Below are 21,153 nucleotides of genomic sequence, written 5' to 3'. Positions count from 1 at the left end.
TGTTTTTAACGCGACTCAGCACAGGGCAACTCAGCACATCAGTGCGACTCAGCAAAGAGCAACTCAGCACATCAGTGTGACTCAGCACAGAGCCATTTTCGAAAAGGATCCTGTACTACTTTGGTGCAATTTCAGTGCGATTTTGGTCTCTAGACTTTATAAGCCTTATTAAAGTTGCATCCAAGTAGCATTATATAATCGCACTAAAAACCAGATCAAAATCGTATTGCAGCAGTGCAAACCTAGCCTTATTATTTAGCTCCTGGTATTCAGTTGTTTGTTTGCTTACATTTTAAAGAATCTCTATTTTTCTAAGAGCCAGTTCACACTACCGCGACCAGAAAGTCGCCCCGTGACTTGAAGAGACTTGTTTAGAGACTTGTTTAGAGACTTGTTTAGAGACTTGTTTAGAGACTTGTTTAGAGACTTGTTTAGAGACTTGTTTAGAGACTTGTTTAGAGACTTGTTTAGAGACTTGTTTAGAGACTTGTTTAGAGACTTGTGAAGAGACTTGTGAAGAGACTTGTGAAGAGACTTGGAAGAGACTTGGAAGAGACTTGTGCACTACTTTGGAGAGACAGGCGACTTTGTCTGTGGGGAATGCCTGGCTAATCTCTTTCTTCTTCCTGGAAAGTCTGATAACAAGTCGCTTCAATTAAGATAAGGAGGCGACTCCCATTGAAGTATATGGGACAGTCTGATCACAGGTCGCCTCAAAGTAGTACAGGACCCTTTTCTGAAGTCAGAGCGACTTCAGTAGTGCCAATTAAGACGGCACTGATTGATTAACATTGCTTTTGTTATGTCAAGCGACCTGGGGCGACACAAGTCGCCTCACAAGTCGTGCTAGTGTGAATGGGCTCTAGATCTCTCTATTTTTTATTCAAAAGAATTCCATCCAGGGTAAAAGTTACCAACAATACTGAATTTCAGGTATAGGTATGCCCATACCCATCCTTGAGCCATCACATGCACAGACTTGAAAGACATTGGTGTTGATTAACAATGGCTGTTCACTTTGCAAGGGAATTTCCCTTTAGCTTAGTGAACATGGTGGAAATTCACTTTGCAAAGAATACCAAATCACATGCAAGGAAAGAAAAAATATATATTTTTGCTAGTACCTAATTAGATGAGGAAAGTTAGCAGATCTTCACCTCATTCGCTAAGCTAAGGGAAAATTTGCTTGAAAAGTGAAAAGCTTATTTTATTTTAGTAAATTAAATCCATTAAATATAGGATAAAAACAGAGTTGGTCTGGGCTGCCCAGACAGAGATTGTATAGGGACTTTTCATGCAAATAAGTACTGTATATTGATTACAGTATTTAATCCTATCTATACTTAATTTTATTTCTTGCAGATGAAATTCCCATTGGTCGCCCAAGAAAGAAAAAGTCAAAGACAAGCAGTACACTGGGTAAGACATTAATAATTTTATACTTCTAACACATTTGTTTTTATAAAAAGGACATATACTCAATTTGCAGAAATTAGAAATGTACAACTCACCCCAGGATAGTGAATCTAAGAACTTATCTAGATTGCTCTTTATATCTTAGGGGGCTATTTTTAAAGACAAGGCAGAACAAGGTAAACATCATTTGTTAGGATTCACCAGCAATTTTTACATCTAATTGTAAAGGTAAGAACACTGGGTCAGTGAATACAAAACAAAGAAGGAAATCTGATCATAAATGGAGAATAAGCAGTGGAGTTTTTTGCACTGGTACAAATGGAAGTAATGCATAACATCAAGTGATTCCATGCAATCAGTATGATAACATTAAAGTTTCGTTCTGCACTCCTGTGACCCGTTTCATCAGACAGTGGGCTGAAGCCTGCTGTTGGCTGACGTCAAAGAGCCTATCCAGGCTCGGGCAAGATCGCAACAATGAAGTCAGGATCCACCCACATGCCTGGACTTGTACTTGGCACAGCATCTCAGTGATCCGCTAGGAGTCTGAGCTGCCCGCTCCTGCCCCCTCCACAGCCCAGCGCTCCAGTGAGTGAGGAGGCAGAGAGCAGATAGAGGTGACTGATAGTCACCAGCTCGATGCTCAGGGAGCTGTGAGAACCGAGCGATCGACAGTGTTTGATCACTCGGTTCTCGGTGTTAGAGCTGGCGGGGGACAGATGCAGCATTGGACCAATGCTGCATCCATGTAGCTAAGTATGATTAAGAAAAAACAAAAACAACCCCAAACTTCTCTTTTATCAGTTTTTAATAGTTTAAATGACAGAAGCAAATACACCACTTTTTTCTGGATTGGGATTCTCCAGATTCCTGGTGACTGCCAGCTCAGAGCAAATTGTTCTGCGAGCTCCAGGCAAATGTTTTGTGATCTGTTTAAGGTGATAGCACTGATTGACTGTTCAGGCAGAGACCGCCAACTAGAGACTCCACTTCATAAAGAGCTGGTCATTCACCATGAGTAATAGAAGACCCTGCATTTCGATAGTGGTTAGTTTTGAGGAAAAGGAGTGAGGATTTTTTCTTAATGGAAATCTTAGAGGTACCAGCGGCAGGATTGGGATAAGGGGTGGGCAGGAAGGGAAGCTGCCCTGGGTGCAGTTGTATACTGCAGGGATGGGAGCGCTGCCATTCTGATTATATGCCTGACAGGAGTAGTGACAGATGCAGTACTACACCTGCCAGCCAAGCGCTGGGAGCAGTGAGGAGAGCAGTAGAGAGCCAGTTCAGTTCTTGCACTCACTCCACTCCAAAAATATAACTCTCCTTTTGACAAGCGGAAGACTACTGGGGGTAGGATCCCCTAAGCTCGCACATAATGGGGGGAGTGCATTTTGGCATCTTTGCCCTGGGCGCTAGATGACCTTGTCCTGGCACTGACCAGCGGACTTAATTGCCCTGGCATAACACTGCAATCATTCCAGTTGTGTGTAACAATGGCATTTAGCGATCATCTGATCTTCCAACTCATTTTAAAATATGCAGCAAAATAGGTATATACTATCATGTGTATGTATGTTTAAAAAAGAAAAAAAAATAGCAGTACATCATAGGTATAAAAAGTTTGATTTTTACATTTGAATATCTGTACAATTTAGCATTTGTTGCACAAGAGTTTTGCAGTTTGGTTGGAAACATTGATGACTACTCCTGCATGACTTCCCCTTCCCAGCTTTGCATGGAAGAAAAATCACTTTGCATACAGATTTTTTCCTTTTTTTTCAGACGATACTGTACAAGACGCAGATTTAAGACCCTCTGAAAGCAGAGAACCTCTTACACCTGAAAGGCGAAAGAAGAAAAAGAAAAAACTGATAGGTTTGTCGTTTGGACAATTGCTTAATTGTTTCTACTTCTATTATGAAAGCATTCATATAGCCAAGATAAAATGTAATGCTGAACTTTGGGCATATTTAAAAGCACCAATTCATGCAGTTGTCAATTACATGAAAAAAATCAATAGTAAGTAGTTGAATCTGTCTTGATATCAGCCTCCTGTCATCCCCAACACTCTGGGAGAGGGAGTTGCAGCACTAGGAGCCAATTGGGTGCACTCAATGCACATAAGTTGACAAGGAACTTGCTGATAGGAAGAGAGCATAAAGCGATGACATCACCAATCTGTTAGTGCTCTGGTATTGTCCAGCCATGGGCTGAGGGGCAGGGAGAAAACCATGTTCTACTGCTTAACTGTAACAGACAAAGTCAGGTAACCAACCTGGCTGTGCTATCTAGTAATGGGCCATACACACTATACAATCGTCTTTAGATTTTTTTCCTTTACATTTAACAAAACCATATAATATGAGGTCAAACCTAAACACTTTTAATTTGTATGCAATCAGGCAGGCCCTTGCACTCTATAGTTGAAGGTAAATCTAAAGGAAATCTAACAACAAAAGTTGTATAGTGTGTATCCAGCTTTAATCTTTGCACGGGTGTATTTGTCTGATGTATTTGTCTGCCTGGAGTTCATATAAAGGACTGATGGTAGGTGTTGATCTCCCCCTTGAGTACTACTGAAAATACACATACGTGTAGTATACAATTATTGCTTTATTAAGTACAAACATAAGGTTAATAAAGCTCCAATCATTGGAGACATAAAATTAAGAACAGATTGTGGAATATACAGGGCTTTTTTTTCTCAGAAAATAGGTGCAGGAACTCCCCATTTCCGAGTCACTGAGTTTACCGCCCCCACCCTCCTCTGAGCACCATTCGTGGTTCCACCCCCTACTCACCTCCTAGTGCTGACCTTTTAGAGAATACAGAACCACATATAATTTTGTGATGCTGAGTAATTTGTTTGGAATTTGGTATTGATAACAAAAAAAAGAAGTAAAATAGTTTCCCCAGCAGCCAGTAACAATAGCTTCCCCCCCGTTTGCAACAATAGATCCCCCTAATAACAATGGACCACCCGCAACAAAATTTCTCCCCTAGCAACAATAGAATACAGGCAGCAACAATAGACCCCCCCCCCCCCACAGCCAACATCAATAGATTCTCTGTCAGCCAACAATAGACCCCTCCCTCAACAGTAGAAATCTCCCAGCAACAATTGACTCCCGACAACAGTAGGTCCCCCACCAGCAACAATAGACCTCCTCAGTAACAATGGACCCCTCTGCAAAACTAGATCCCCCTCCATCTAGAATAGATCCCTCAATCAATAGACACCCCAGCAACCCTTGCTATTACATACATTCAGGGCTGGAGGTGCCGGAACTGCGTTCCCCCGCGTTCCCACTGAAAAAAAGCCCTGGGTATATAGCATTACACCAGAGTAACCCATAACCACACCACCCTCAAGCTAAGGGGTTCCTACCCTTTCCACATCAAATGTATAACGAGGTATCCAGTGAGTGCAGAGGGCGGGACTCAAACGCGTTTTGCCTTTTGGCTTCTTCATGGGTGTTTTTAGAGAGGGTTCAGATGGGTTAAATACAATTGTGGATGCGATTCTTATTGGAGGAAATCACAGCTATTTGCACATAACCACTAGAAACTACGAGGCATCAAGGGGCTAGATAAATTTCACCCCGTAAATGGGAGGACCCACTCTCAGGATATCCAATAAGGGCAGGGGGTGATAACGAACCAAAAACTATCCTTTCACTGCAGCAATGTACTACATAAAACTCATTCCCAAATTGGCGAAAGGGAAGAGAAGACCAAATACTACACATCCAATCACCGAGTAATCGGAGGAAAGGGAGAGATAGGTGTATTAGAGTCCAAGAGGTACCTTAAGCAATTGCCTATGGTCCCCCAAAAAAGCAGACATCAGATGCCACGCCACGTATCCCCTTCAACAGACAGCCTGTTGCTCTTGCTCTTCCCACTTTTGTATATATCTTGTATGGGGGTGTGGTGTTGACAGGATTGGCCAGGGCACCTATGTATCAGACTGATGGTAGGTAAACACTGGCAGGTTGGAGCACAGCTGCTTATTCCTATGCGGGGCTCCAGTCCTTTTATCTAGTAACTGGATCATTTGCAGTTTAGGTTACATTGACTCTCTCGCTAAATAAAAATGGTTAGAAACGTGTCTCCTGCCAAAAAAGACTTTTAATAATCACCTCAGGATGTTCTGAATCCAACACTTTTGGGAGTGTCAGATTCTTGTTTCCTTGCTCTATGCTTTTATTCCATCCACCCACCCCTAGATCACTACAAGGCATATTAGTATTGCAGGGGCTTGTGGGAGAAACCATAGCACATTGGTGCACCAGAAAAGCAACAGAGAAGTGTTGAATTCAGAAGAGTCTTCAAACAATGGTTTCTTTGCAGTAGTGCAGCAATTGGCGGCCTGGGTGAGGCAAATATCAAATATCCTATTTGTAGGGGGGTACCTTTTTTGACCAGTATTATTTAAAGTGATACTAAAGCTTCCATTTTTTTAAAATCAAAATAATAAACATGTTGCACGTGTCTTTTTCACATCGCTGGATCGAGATCAAGCTTAGGTAAGTATAAGGTGGGACTGGAGGGATCCTCTTGCACAGAAGGTTTTTTTTACCTTAAGGCATAGAATGCATTTAGTTAAAAAAAAAATACCTTTAGCCTTTCAAACCACTTTAAGCAATGGAGTTACTTTACAATCTGTAGCCAAGTGTCCAAACGGTTTTGTTCTATTTGTAAATCCAAAAAAGAATTAAAGGGTCCCCTAGATCAGTCTATAGTAATAAGGATGGACCTTGCTTCTGGATCTTGCCATTGGAGTACACAGTTAAATATTAGAATACTAACTGTGCATCAGCTGAGCTCTGAAGGATTTGATTCCCAAAAGTAGACTTTCAATTTAAATGGAAATAGCCTAGCTGTTTCTGACCACCCTGGGTATGCACAAAGAGGTCCTTTGTCCCATGGACCAACTTGCAAAAAACAGAAGAATGCCATAACAAATGTTCTTTTTTTCATTTCTAAATGTATGACAAAAACTTCTTTCTTTTCTTTCTTTCTTTCTTTCTTTTCTTTCTTTCTTTCTTTCTTTCTTTCTTTCTTTCTTTCTTTCTTTCTTTCTTTCTTTCTTTCTTTCTTTCTTTCTTTCTTTCTTTCTTTCTTTCTTTCTTTCTTTCTTTCTTTCTTTCTTTCTTTCTTTCTTTCTTTCTTTCTTTCTTTCTTTCTTTCTTTCTTTCTTTCTTTCTTTCTTTCTTTCTTTCTTTCTTTCTTTCTTTCTTTCTTTCTTTCTTTCTTTCTTTCTTTCTTTCTTTTTCAGATGCTGAAACTTCATTTACCAATCAAACTCTTAACAGCTCATCAATAGTGGAGAATGGCAATGGCACGGATTACCCAATGTCAGAGGAAGGGGTTGTTCGTAAACCTCGCCGGAGAGCAAAGTGAGTGTATAATTGATGGTGTAACACCTTGTCTTCATATAGAAGCAGCAATCTTCTTCAGTGTTACTTAACCTTCCTAGCGGTATTCCCGAGAGTGACTCAGGGTTAAATTTTAGAGCCAAAAGCGGTAACCCCGAGTCACACTTGGGGTACCGCTAGGAAGATCGCTGGATCCTGGTAGAGGTTTTACTTACTGGGATCCAGCAATATATCTCGGCGGTGAGCGGCTGCGGAGCTTCCTCCCGTCCGCAGGGGGGTGGAACCGGCGGAAAATTCAAAAAAGTATATGCACAAACACACTGATACACTGTAATCCTAAATAAAATAAATTGACCTTTGATTGCCCCCCAGTGCTTTCTCCATTGCACTTCCTGCATTTTTCCTGTACCTTGTGTCTGGACACTGCAGAGCGACCATGGCATCAAACAAGCTCGCCGCAACCTCAAAAGTGGTATATGACCTGCTGGGCGACAGCGATACTGAATCGCTTGCAGAGTGGAGTGACAGCGATTCGTGGGGAAGTTCGTCATCCGACGCAGAAAGTGATTTCAGCGACGATGCTGTGACTGTGCCGAGCGATGTGCGGACTTGATGCGTGATCGACTGCGGTACGGAACACGTAGCGCCCCCAAGGTTCCTGTTTACCGGAGCACCTGGTATCAAAGTGGATGTTGAGGAGGACAACCCCTTGGCATACCTGCAACTTTTTTTGACCGATGAGGTTATCGAAAAAATTGTTGTGGAAACCAATCGGTACCAGGAGCAACAAGCTGCAGAGCATCGGCGGTTTTCAAGGAGCAGGATATGGGAACCCGTGACTAGAGCGGACATCTGGAAATTTCTGGGCCTAATTATTCTGCAGGGAGTGGTGGGGAAACCCCTGCAGAAGTGGTATTGGACCACCAACAAATTATTGGCCACTCCTTTTTTTTGGCACCGTTATGTCGGAGTACAAATTTTCGCTCATTATGAAGTATTTGCACTTTACCAATAATGACGAATTTGATGAGACTTCTCATCCAGCTCAGAAGCTCAAAAAGATCTGGGACATTTACCAACTAATTTTGAAAAATTTCCAGGAGTCCTATGTCCCAGAAAGAGACATTTGTATAGACGAAAGTCTAATGGCCTATAAAGGGAGACTCAATATATTGCATCCAAGTGAGCATGCTTTGGCATAAAATCATTTATGCTGTGTGAATCCAGCTCTGGATATATTTGGAATTTGGTACTATACACCGGGAGAGGAACCAAGTTCAACCAAAGGTTCAGCAGCGATGGAATGGCAACCGCTTCAGTTCTGACGCTGATTGAGCCTCTGCTGGATCAGGGTTACTGTGTCACCACAGACAATTTCTATACATCCCCAGAACTGTTTGAGTTCCTCCTACAACACAAGACAGATGTGTATGGGACCGTCAGAGCTAACCGGCGTGACATGCCCCCCAACTTTGCCAACAAAAAGCTCAAGCCCGGAGAATTATTTGCCTGGCAGAAAGGAAAAATGTTGGCACTGAGATGGCGTGACAAAAAAGATGTCTACCTGATGAGTACCATCCACAACACCGCTACTGTCATGGTACATACAAAAGGGGGAAAAGATGTTCTGAAACGGCAACTGGTCCTGGATTAGAACAGCACCATGGGAGGTGTGGACAGAGCTGACCAGGCCATGACTTTCTATCCGGCAATGCGAAAAACAATAGAAAAAATATTATAAAAAAATATTCAGGCACCTCCTGGAACAATGTTTGTGGAATGCATTCATTCTCCTAAAAAAGGAGAGTGACAGGCCTGTGGTTCATGCAGACTTTGTGTGGAAAATTGCTGAGCTCATATTTCTCAGGCACCAAACACCAACAGTAAGTAGATCCGAACGCCGTGCTTCTGGTGTTGTGAACCCCGAACGCCTGACCGGTCGTCATTTTATGGACCACATTCCACCGACGGAGAAGAAGTCTGCACCCACAAGGATGTGTGTGGTTTGCTGTTCCAAGCGCGACGACACCGGATGGAAAATCAGAAAAGAAACGCGGTACTACTGTCCAGACTGTGACGTTGGACTTTGCGCTGTACCCTGTTTCAAAATTTTCCACACCCGGGACGTTTATTGAAGCAATATGACCACTAATATTGCATCCTTTTTGGGGGAAAAAAAAAATATTGCATCCTTGTTTGACAAAAAAAAAATGTCAGTGGTTTTGATTACGTTATTTACTATAATTTATTGAATAAAAAGTGTTATTATATTATTATTTTATAGTTATTTATTATATTATAATTTAGGATTTTGTGTTTCAAACTTTATCATACCCGTTCTTCATAAAGAAGAACGCACAGTAAAAAGAAATCCTATATAAATAGTTGGTTTGGGCTGCACATTGTTAAGAATTACATGCAAAATAATGGTACCGCTTTCAGCACCTAAAATCCGAAAGAATCATACCGCCAGGGAGGTTACAACAGCCTGCAAGAGGTCGTTGACAGTGCAGTTAAAAAGAAAGAAGAAGTGTTTCCAAAAGCGAAATGTTTGAAAAGTCCATGCTTGTTTTTCTGAACAGTGCATTTTAATTTGCGTACAGTAGTAATATGTTGGAGCTGAAAATGGGCAGTAAATAATAATCTATATTTTATTATGCTTGCACAAACATCTGTCTTTGTACCGTATGAAAAATTATGTATTTAAAAAAAAAAACATGAAAATTCTTTCAAAAGAGTAGAAAAAAAAAAAAAAAAACTATGGGCCTCAGAATCCAATCCACAGTAAAGTTGCTAAATAATATTTTTTCTTCCTTTTCTGTATTAGAAAAACACGACCTGCAGAACAGGAATTCCCTAATGATATGGGTGTAGAAGATGAAGATATCATTGCTGACGGACAAATAAAAATTCCAGAACATCATCCTGCATTCATTGTACCCTCTCTGACAAGCCAACCTGTGAGCAAACTTTTTGTAGAAAAAAACAGTAAGTAACGAAGCCAAAACAATAGCCAAGTAATCAGTACTCTAGTCTAAAGGCCCGTACACACTATACGAAAATCGGAAGTAAAATTTCGTCCGATGAACGAACTGCCAATTTTCTGGTTGTTAGCACAGTGCTTCCGACAGCCGATTACGAATTTTCGGATGACAAAAACTGGATGTGCAGGCTATAAAATTTTTATCGTACGGGAACACAACATCCAATTTTTCATTTAATTAGTACAGTTTTCGTCTGAAAAAAATCATAAGAGCAAGACTAGGCATGCTCAGAAACTAAAGAATACATACAAAACAATTCAACACATGACATCACTTTTGGAGTTGAATTCTGTCGTACGAGAATTTTCATATGAAAGTAATCTCTTCACTTTCCATATGAGACTAGCATGCAACAAAAAACAGATGACAGATCTTCCGATAATCTGATCGTGTGTATGAGGCTTAAAGCCGTAGTATCCCGCTTTTTGACACTTTTACCTACAGGTAAGCCTATAATAAGGCTTACCTGTAGGTACAATTAATATCTTCTAAACCGGCACGCATGCGCTCTGAAGGTCCGGGGGGACCTTCAGTTTTCCTTGCCGGGAACTTGCCAGGAAAATCATGCGCGCGGGAGTGACGTCATCGCGGCTCCAGCCAATCACAGCGCCGGAGCCGCCGAACCCAGAAGAGACGCCGAGGGATCATGGCAGCGCCCGCGGCGATGTCCGGGGGTCCGTGTCGGGGCTTCGTTCTAAGGTAAGTAATACATAATGAGCTAGTATGCGATGCATACTAGCTCATTATGCCTTTGTCTTGCAGGTTTTATTTTTTTTTTTTTTTGGGGTTTACAACCGCTTTAACAGTTCTGGCTCCTGAGTTCAGTTCTCCCCAAATAAACCATCTGCATGTGGTTTGTCCTTTTGCTTGCATGGGGTTGTTTTGAATGCTTCAGCTTTCACCCAGATGATTTAGTAATGGTTTAATTAATGTACATATCAATTGAACCCATCTGCATTCTAGTGGGGACAGGGCTTTCCCCTGTTATGACACTTCTTTAGATAAGCCTTCACCGGTTTCTTTTTTGTTTCTTTTGTAAAGCGTGTTGAGAAGGTACCTTTTTAGGGCTTTTGCACACAGGCCGGCAAAGTCCATTTGTCAAAGTTCCCAAAGGGCTGTAATCGCGCATACGCCTATATGCTGCACTCATGTTTACGACGCTGTATACACGAGTACAGATACGGACAGCCATTCATGCCAATGACAGCCTTTACGCTGCACCTGGGTTGCCCAGGCAGAGGAAATATGCAGGGAATTACGCTAAACAGGCTCAGCTGACTCTTGTGTTGGAGTCCTTAACGGTGCTATATAAATAATGTTTATTATTATATTTATTATGGTATGGCAGGGACATTAGACTGTAAGCTGTTTGGCAAGAACTGATGTGAATTGTTCTAAGTACTCTGCTTCACGCTGCATAATTTGTTGCCATTGTGTGAGTTAATAAAATACATATACTGTACATCCATAGCCTTAAGCTGGATACACACTATCCAACTTTTGTGGTTAGATTTCCTTCAGATTTACCTTTTCTATGTAGTGCAAGGGCCTGACAGATTGCATACAAATTGAAAGTGTTTAGGTTTGACCTCATATTATATGGTTTTGGTAAGTCTAAAGGAAAAAGTCTTCAGAAAATCTTATAGTGTGTACGGCCCATTAGTGGCTGCTATAGCAGTGCTATTAATACATAAATAAGAGTAAAATGTAAGTAAATAAAATACATGTACATCCATTGCACTGGTGACTGCTAGTGCTGCAACTTCACAAACATTACCAGTAAATGAAATATCCTGACTTACAATTTTACATAAATTTTACAAATTTTCGGACAGGTCCAAAATATATATATTTATATATATATATATATATATATATATATAGATGATAACGTTCACGCCTCCTGTACCTTAAAGGATATTGCAAGTCAAAAAAAAGTTTTTGCCTATGGAAAGGAAATACACCATAGTAGGAGCATGCTAAAGGTGGGATAAATTCAAAGGAATCAGTAGACTGTCAATGGCAGTGTCATCCTCTGGATTTATAGTGTAACCCCTAGGAAGAAAGTGTTGCGGCACACCAACATAACCCTGCATTTCAGTTTATTTTAAGGCTGGGATCCAGCTATGCGTAATGGCTTTGGGGTCAATTCACTGAGAGTTAAATATTGACAGAAAAAAAGACAGTAAAATAACGCATTGTACAAATGCTCAATTCAGTAAGAATTTGGTAGTAAATAGTTCATGCTGTAAAATAACGGTAATGCGATAATTACCACATATTTTCATGTAACATTTACCACATATTTCATGCAGTAATTTATTGGACAGTAGCTGGTTGTGAAAGAGTGAGACGGGAAGCCGCCGCTGCGTCCTTAACCACTTAAGGACCGGAAGGTTTTACCCCCTTAATGACCAGGCCATTTTTTGTGATACGGCACTGCGTTACTTTAACTGGCAATTGCGCGGTTTGTGCAACGATGTACCCAAATAAAATTGATGTCCTTTTTTCCCCACAAATAGAGATTTCTTTAGGTGATATTTGATCACCTCTGCGATTTTTATTTTTATTTTTTGTGCTTTAACCGCTTACTACCCGCCCGCCGTCAAATGACGGCGGAGCGGTGTATCTATTATCCTGGGGTGCCGTCATATGATGGCGCACCAGAACAGCCTCTCTCCCCCGCGGGGGCACGCGGAGCGGCGATCGTGACCGCGCCGTGTTGCTAGGACATGGCGCGATCCCGATCTCGGTAAAGAGTCAATGACATGACTCTTTACCCATGTGATCGGCTGCGTCCAATCACAGCCGGTCACATGTAAATGAGGAAGTGCCGTTATTCGGCTCTCCTCGGCACACACTGTCAGCGGCTCCTCCTCATAGGGAACACAGAGAAATGTAATCAGGGCACTGATCGCCAGTGCCCTGATTACACAAGAGGGAAATAAACTGCTATAACTGCCCACCATCAGTGCCCACAGTGCCCACAATCAGTGCCCATAGTGCTGCCAGTCAGTGCCTGCTCATCTAGGCACTGATGAGTGTGGGCACTGATGGTGCTGCTCATCAGTGCTCGTCAGTGCCACCCTCCAGTGTCCATCAGTGCCACTCATCAGTGTCCATCAGTGCCGCCTCTCAGTGCCCATCAGTGCCGCCTCTCAGTGCCCAGCAGTGCCACCTCGCAGTGCTCATCAGTGCCGCCTATCAGTGCCACCTATCAGTGCTCATCAGTGCGGCAGATTAGTACCTCCTCATCAGTGCCACCTCATCGGTGCCCATCAGTGCAGCCTATCAGTGCCCATCAGTGCTGCCTCATCAGTGCACATCAGTGAAGGAGAAAAATGTATTAATTTTAAATAAAATTTTATTTTTTACTCACAGAAAATAAGAAAAACTTCAAAATTTTCTGACTTTTTTTCATTTTTTTTGTAAGAAATAAAAAACCCAGAGGTGATTAAATACCACCAAAAGAAAGCTCTATTTGTGTGAAAAAAATGATAAAATTTTATGTGTTAAATAGGAGGAACACAGGATCCCTGTGTTTATCACTGACAGAACAGCGGTCTACCGTGTTTACATCGGCAGACCCCCGTTCTGTCTCCATGGAGAGTGATTGCAGGTGCCGCGAACATTGCGGCAGTCAGACCCACTGATTGCGCGCCCACACTACTACCACACTACTACATGAAGCGAAGTACATGTACGTCGTTTCACGTAACCGAGCTGACCTGCCGGCGTAAAACTACGGTGGCTGGTTGGCAAGTGGTTAACAATGGATGACTCATCAGCTGAATGTAAACAAAACATGCAGACAACTAAAAATTAAAAAAACGGAGTGTCCCTCAAATCCACACCAGACCCTTACCTGAGCATGCAGCCTGGAAGGCCAGGTGGGGGGGGGGGGGGGGGCGAGCAAGTGTTCTAATTCATCTACAATCTCCCTATCCAAAAAACTTTTAGGGACACGGCGACCGGCTTCCCAGCCTGCTCCTCAACAACCAGCTATTGACCCCCATGCTGCATCTAAGCAATACCGCATGTGATACCGCCAGCAAAACCCTGGTGATAAATATGGCATATTTTTTTTACTTTCTGTTCCATTTGTGAATTGGACTTAACAGCTTTTTTTTTTTTATTTCCGATATTTGCTGGCACATTTTTCATTTTGCGTTTAATACTGCATAATGATTTGTTTTTTTGTGTATGTGTGTGTGTGAATTGGAAATTTTTTTACCAAGTGTGATAATTTAAGCAAATGAGTCACAAGACCGCGTTATCGCAGGCTGTCAAGGTTGTCTTTATTGCAGGGCAAAAGGGGCACCCGTCCCCCCGGGCCCAGTCATTGTTGTGGGGCCCAAAGTAGCTGTCTCTTGAGCCCACATTGCCTGCAAATAGTTGATAAGTGGATTTTTGAGGGCCCAAAAAAAAAATGCTGCCCCCGCCGCCTCTCCTATCCAGGTGTACAGGGAAGCTGCACAGGCCCCCTGGAGCATGGGGCTCGGTTGCAATTGCAACCCCTGTAGTTACGCCCCTGAACAGACACACTGGTGCTGATTTCTTTTCTCCAGGTTCGCATTTCATTAGGTTGGAGCTCTTGATTGTGGTTGGAGTTATAACTCTGTTTAAAACACATACATATTAAAATTGAATTATGCATTGCAAATAACAAAAATATCAGAGAAAGACATACCGGTAGATCGCAGTGAAAATACAACAGATTTGTGTGGTGGCTGATTCATATAAGGCTCCCAATATATTTTGTGTATACAGTAAGGTGTAATCGCCAACTCTTTGTAAAACGGAAAGATGTAATCATCAGGTTTGTAATAGAATACATTGAATTCCTATTACAGCATTAGAACACAATGAATTCTCAGTAAGCTGGTTTTGTTCTTTTAGGAAAATTTCTAGCTGCGGACAGAACTGGTATTGTCAAAACCACAGAACAAGTTGACGATTTTTTGGATGTTAAGCCAACATGGACCAGCATGGACGTTTCTCTTACTGTACATCGTGCCTTCAGGTAAAGTCACCAATGCTGTGTTAAACATGAACGCCAGTCAAATAAAGATTATTACATTTAAAAACTATTGCGATTTACTATTTTTCTGGCAATGAGAGATACTCTAATCTAAAGCTCTGTTGTATATGACATTCTATAGAGTTTATTATTAGTCTATGAAGTATGAATATTTTCTGCTCAAGACCTACTTAGCTCTGACATACTAAAAAGTAGAAAAAGGCTGCACATAGGAACAGAATTTAAAGCTGAATTGTGAACTTCAGGCAGTAACAACCTCCACCTACACCCACTTCTTCCTGCACTGCAAGGGTTAAAAGCCAATTGGGTCTATTGTGTAAGGAATAAGGTAAAATGCTTATCTTATTTCTTGCTCCTCCATGCCGTACGACCAGGTAGAGCCACTTCTCTTCGCCGCTCAACCGGTCAGAGGTTCTCTGACGTCATCAGATACAATGCAGGAACATTGAAGGCCCATCTGCATGCCAGGAGCATCAGAGAGCAGAGGAAGGCACTGACTGCTGGGGGGGGGGTTACATATTAGGTACGTATTGCTGCTTATTCGTAACCCCCTAAGCAAAAAAAGCCACTACCTTTGCAATGCATACATACATAGTTACATAGTAGGTGAGGTTGAATAAAGACAATAGTCCATCCAGTTCAACCTGTGTAGGTGTGTGTGGCTGTAATCATCTCTCATACCCCTGAATGTTCTGATCCTTGAGATGTACGTCTAAGAGTCTTTTGAGAGCTACCATACTTCCTGCAGAAACCACATCTTGTGGTAGAGAATTCCACAATCTTGTAGCCCTAACAGTAAAGAACCCCCCACGTTGCCTGAGGTTAAAACGCTTCTCCTCTAATCGCATTGTATGCCCTCGATTCCTCATGCAATCCCTTCAGGGTTAATTTTTACAGTTGACTGGACTTCATATGTAAAACATTTTAACATTGGTAAATGGCATGAAGGTTGACCATACCCATGACAATCTGACAGCTACAATTTCCTAAATCTACCAACCGATATGTAGCACAAGGGCCTGCCTGATTGGATACAGACTGAATAGATTTTTTAGGTAGGTTCTTACATGAAATGGTTTTTGGTTAATATAAAGAGGGCTGTACACTGATTGTACAACCACATTGTAGTATGGCCAGCTTATTTGTACAACCACATTGTAGTATGGCTAGCTTATTAGGCATGGTGATACTGTAGAAAGTACAGATACATTTTAAAAATATTTGTAGCGTTTCTAAAATAACTTAAAATGGATATGTTTTGCTGTGCAGCTATTTTCAACACAAATAATCATTTTTGGGGTGCTTCTTTGAATACAAGGTTTTGCAATGCAATAGCCTTTCTTTAACTAACGTAGAAATGTGAATTAAATGTTTTTGTTTTTTTTTTCTCACAGGGTGATTGGACTTTTCTGCAGTGGATTCCTTGCTGGTTACACAGTATGGAATATTGTTTTCATTTATGTACTTGCTGGTAGCCAGCTAACTACTCTTCCCAAGCTTCTGGAAATCTACAAAGACTTGGCATATCCATCCCAGAGCTTTCTGTATTTTTTGTTGGCCCTCAGCGCAGTTTCTGCCTTTGACAGGTAATTTTTCAAGGAATCCTTTTTGCTGTGTGTGATGTGTTTGCTGTGTGCATGTGAAATGGCACCATCAGGGCTAATAGAGAATTCAATTATAGTGGGTTTGTTCTGCCCATTATATTCTGTGGCGTACCTGACAGAGAGCTGAGCCCCACATTGGCTACAGTAAACCTGCTTCTGTTATTTTCAGTCTGCAAGTCCTGGAGTGTCTCTTCATCAAGCATTGCATTACGTGTATTTGATTATGAGCTACATCAAAGCTAGTTACTTCATCTGTTGCTTAGTTATGGAATATGTGTGTATATAGTATAGATCAGTGGCCTCCAAACTGTAGCCTGGGGGCCAGATGCGACCCTTTGCTTGCCTTTATCAGGCCCCTGGCACACTTTTCCTCCAGCTGATACCGGTGACCATGTACCATTCCTCCCACTGACACCAATGATGGGGCACTATTGCTCCCACTGACACCAATGATGGGGCACTATTGCTCCCACTGACAACAATGATGGGGCACTATTCCTTCTTCTGACACCAACGATGGGGCACTATTCCTTTTACTGACACCAACGATGGAGCACTATTCCTTCCACTGACACCATTGATGGGGCATTATTACCCCCACTCATATCAACAATTCCTCCCACTAAAACCAATTATGGGGAATTGTTTACTCCCACTGGTCACAACCCAGCCCCCTAAAGCCTGAATGACCGTAAACTGGCCCTTTGTTTAGAAAGTTAAAAAGAAAAACAGTTGCCGAGCGGGACTTTAATTGAGGTGGACATAATAGTCACTGATGGTAAATGTATGAAATTTATTGAGTAAAACCAACATGCAAGGTAATATAGCATATACCAATATCCGAACATGGGCATAATTACATTGCGTAGTATTGCAAGATAACATATGACATGACAATATCAGTACGCAAACATATAAATCTTGTATTTGAACTCAACGTGTTTCATGGGTCGTATTGCCCAATTGTCAGGAGTGAATGTATAGAAGCATGTCTGAAAAAAAACAATGTAATATATACAATGTTGTTTGGTTACTACCCAAACAGTAGAACAGTAAGTTTGTTTAGAAAGTTTGGAGACCCCTGGTATAGATAGTTATGTACAGTTCTCTAAATGTATTTATATTTGTTGCCAGGGTTGATCTGGCCAGTATATCAAATGCATTCCGTGGTCTTGTTGCATTGGATCCTTCAGCTGTGGCATCATTCTGTAAGTAGATAAGCGTGGATAATTCTGCAAACCACTATAAATGCACTATTTAGTAATATTTTCTTAGTGATTTATATTTATTTTTTATTATTATTCAGGACTTATCCAAGTCCTTCTTCCATCTTTTAATACAAAATGAGTCCAAATTTCTACAGTATATCATGTAAAGTTTATAATGTTTATTATCCATATCTGCAGCCAGACTGGACATTGTAAAGCTGGCCATACATTATACCAGGCATGTCCAACCTGTGGCCCGGAACCTCAGGCAATGCGGCCCACTGCCCCCTGACAATTTTTTTTTTTTTGCTGTGGAGGAAGGAAGTCAGGTCGGGGGCACAGTCACAGCAGCTTCCAACTAACAGTAGGCAAAGTCTGCCTCAGAGGGGAGGGGATCATGTGCAGTGTTTCGGACTCCTACCACCATGACCACTTCAAATCACTGAAGTGGTCATGGTGGTTAGAGTGTTCCTTTATTATCTCTCAGAAGAAGTAAACCTCCGTATACTGATTCCATTTCATTTCATCATCTTCTAGTTGTGTTAAATTAGTGCGGGGGGGCGCGGCGGCATTTTACTACTTATATACCTTAACTATAGTATATATTTAATATGCGGCCCGAGGAAATTTCTCTACACTCAATGTGGCCCAGAGAAGCCAAAAGGTTGGACACCCATGCATTATACCATTTTCTTATTCAATGTCCTTTAGATTTACATTAAACTATGTAGTACAATGGCCTGCCTGATTGCATACAAAGTAAAAGTGTTTAGGTTTGACCTAATATTATATGGTTTTGGTAAATCTAATAGAAAAATACAAGAAAATCGTTTAATGTATGGCCAACCTTAGTGACACAGATTATCTCCTTTCAGATAACTAGTAAACGAGGTGTATTATCATCAGAAATATGTATCCTGATCCATTTTAACACATCCATAATAACCTTTTTATAGTTAGGTTTTTATTTAACTTGCAGAAAGGTTATTTGCTATGTAATCTATGCTTAGAATAATTTTTGACATGGCGTTCTTCTTTGTCTGTAATGGTTATATTGTCTGTTCAAGCTGGCCTCACATCTACTGCCCCATTTACAGTGCTTCTTGGTTTTCTGTTAGGTAAAGACCTTAACTTTGGTTCTGTTAAAAGACCTAAAGGTAAAACAGTACTGCTAACTAAATTCAACTAAGTTTAACTGCCCCCTTGGCCCTCTCTATCCCATAAACACCCCAACTGCTGACCTGAGGTCAGATAGTTATTTTCTCTACCAGCCGTCAAGTAGCCTTCTCCTTGGTATATTGCAAGAAGATGTCTTCTCCTTTACAGTCTTGAAAGAACCGATCACCCAGTGGAGCTTTATACTGGATGGAGTGTAGCTTAGTTTTTAGGATTTTTGCAGGTTAGGATTCCTCCATCCTTTTGTGGATGGAGGAAATCAGTGGCATCACTAGGGGGGGCCATGGCTCCACCAACATTATACTGTGCCCCCCCCCCCAATTAAAATGCCCTTTTATTTGTGTAGCGGGTGCTGATGCCGGATGAAGACCCCCCGCGCATTCCATCAGCCGCAGCTGCCACAGGACACAGGGCAGCAGCACCAAAACAGACAGGCTCTGTAAAGGGACACAGGCAGAATGGCAGCTGCAGGGGATTTCCACCCCTTCTTCTCCTCCTTGACTCGAGCGGCTCTCATTCACCTGGCCTGGCAATGGTCGCTTCTATTGGCCGCATTCAGAGCCAATAGGAAACTAACAGCCAGAGGATTATGGGACATGTAGCCCCGGATACCAGTGGGCCCAGAACGATTCCCTGGAAGTGGACTGCAGCCCCCAGCATGCCGAGCAGGAGGGGGAAGAGGAGGAGGGGAGAGAGGACCGGGAGAGGAGAATAGGGACCAGCAGTACCAGGCAGCAGTACCAGCCCTGGAGGACAGCAGCAGCCAGCGATACCTGCAGGAATCCTGAGGAAGAAGTGAAAATTGAGGTCAGTTGAGGTGCAGGTAAACCGCAATGCAACTGTGTGAAAGCAGCCTTAGGCTTCCCTTCACACGATCGGTCCCATTGGGTCCGCCTTTCTGCTTTTCAGGTGGACCCAATCTGACCCTGCATTAACCTCAATAAAGCAGCAGGTTTAAACAGACTTGTGTCCGTTTACACCCGCCTATCTCCAATCTGATCCACTTTAAACAAAACAAGGGGATCTGTCCCTTCTGTCTGAGCAGATCAGATCGGATGACCCATAGAGTAAAGCGGGCTATGTCCGTGTCTGCTGTGCATATGCTTACTGGGCCCAGACCTGTCATTTGCCCGCACCGCTTATTGTGGCCTGCAACCAGTTACCAAGTCGCTAAAGTGGCCCTCGCTATTCAAAAGGTTGGGCACCCCTGCTGTAGGGGCATGAGTCCCAGATGGAGAGGTGCACTGAACAAGCCTTTCCCTTTATTTTCGCTGCAGTGTTTGGCTGAGGGAAGGAGTACCAGGTGGAGATGTGCGCTGTACTTTAGCGCATCAGGAGACCCTCAGGGGAATCATAAAAATATCCCATGATGGTGATAAAAGTGTTAAGACTGCCACCACTGTTGCGGTTGGCCTTAACACTTTCATCCATACGTTTGGCAGGTCTCACTATTCTTCATCAATGCTAGGCTTTATTACTGCGCAAACTGGCACCAATACTAGGCTTTCTTACTGCGTAAACTGGCACCAATACTAGGGGTTATTACTGCGTAAACTGGCACCAGTACTAGGCTTTATTACTGCGTAAACTGACACCAATGCTAGGGGTTATTACTGCGTGAACTGGCACCAATACTAGGCTTTATTACTGTTCAAACTGACATCAATACTAGGCTTTATTACTGCCTAAACTGGCATCAACACTAGGGATTATTACTGCATAAACTGACACTAATACTGGGGCTTATTACTGCATAAACTGGCACCAATACTGGGGGCTGTTACTGCATAAACTGGCACCAATACTGGGGGCTGTTACTGCATAAATTGGCACCAAGACTAGAGGCTATTAATGAATAAAATGGCACCACCACTAGGGGCTATTACTGCGTAAACTGGTGTCAATACTAGGGGCTATTACTGTTTAAACTGGCACCAATACTAGGGGCTATTACTGCATAAAATGGCACAAAAACTGGGGCTATTACTGTGTGAACTGCCACCACTTCTAGGGGCTATTACTGCGTAAACTGGCACCAATAGTAGGGGCTATTACTGCATAAACTGGCATCAATACTAGGGGCTATTACTGCGTGAACAGTTTGCTGAAACTGCTTTAAACTATAAAGAAAAGCTGTTGAGAGTTTTCCTCTCTCTTGAAAGTTTGTCTTAAGGGTTAGGTTAGTACATTAAAAAGGTATCATTGCATACTGCACTACTCTCGCATTTTGTAACATTATTTTTATATATATATATATATATATATATATCGTTTTTTCAGTGG

General features: G+C 42.1%; 1 protein-coding gene across 1 annotated transcript in view; it reads left to right on the top strand.

Moving 5' to 3' along the window:
- The window catches only part of TMEM237 (transmembrane protein 237), a gene marked incomplete at its 5' end in the record, with an annotated part of 58,502 nt that overhangs the window by 5,836 nt on the left and 31,513 nt on the right, over window positions 1–21,153 (top strand). Inside the window, 7 exons of the mRNA XM_082260482.1 lie at window positions 1,363–1,419; window positions 3,199–3,291; window positions 6,698–6,818; window positions 9,625–9,785; window positions 14,741–14,864; window positions 16,277–16,468; window positions 17,621–17,694. Of these exons, the coding sequence (XP_082116608.1) occupies window positions 1,363–1,419; window positions 3,199–3,291; window positions 6,698–6,818; window positions 9,625–9,785; window positions 14,741–14,864; window positions 16,277–16,468; window positions 17,621–17,694 (822 nt within the window). The remainder of the gene's footprint in view (window positions 1–1,362; window positions 1,420–3,198; window positions 3,292–6,697; window positions 6,819–9,624; window positions 9,786–14,740; window positions 14,865–16,276; window positions 16,469–17,620; window positions 17,695–21,153) is intronic.

The sequence above is a fragment of the Pelophylax lessonae genome (genome assembly GCF_965119305.1).
Source record: "Pelophylax lessonae genome assembly, chromosome: 6".
NCBI classification, from domain to species: Eukaryota; Metazoa; Chordata; class Amphibia; order Anura; family Ranidae; genus Pelophylax; species Pelophylax lessonae.
The sequence above is the reverse complement of the archived record's forward strand: the minus strand, read 5'-3'. Positions and strand labels throughout refer to the sequence as shown.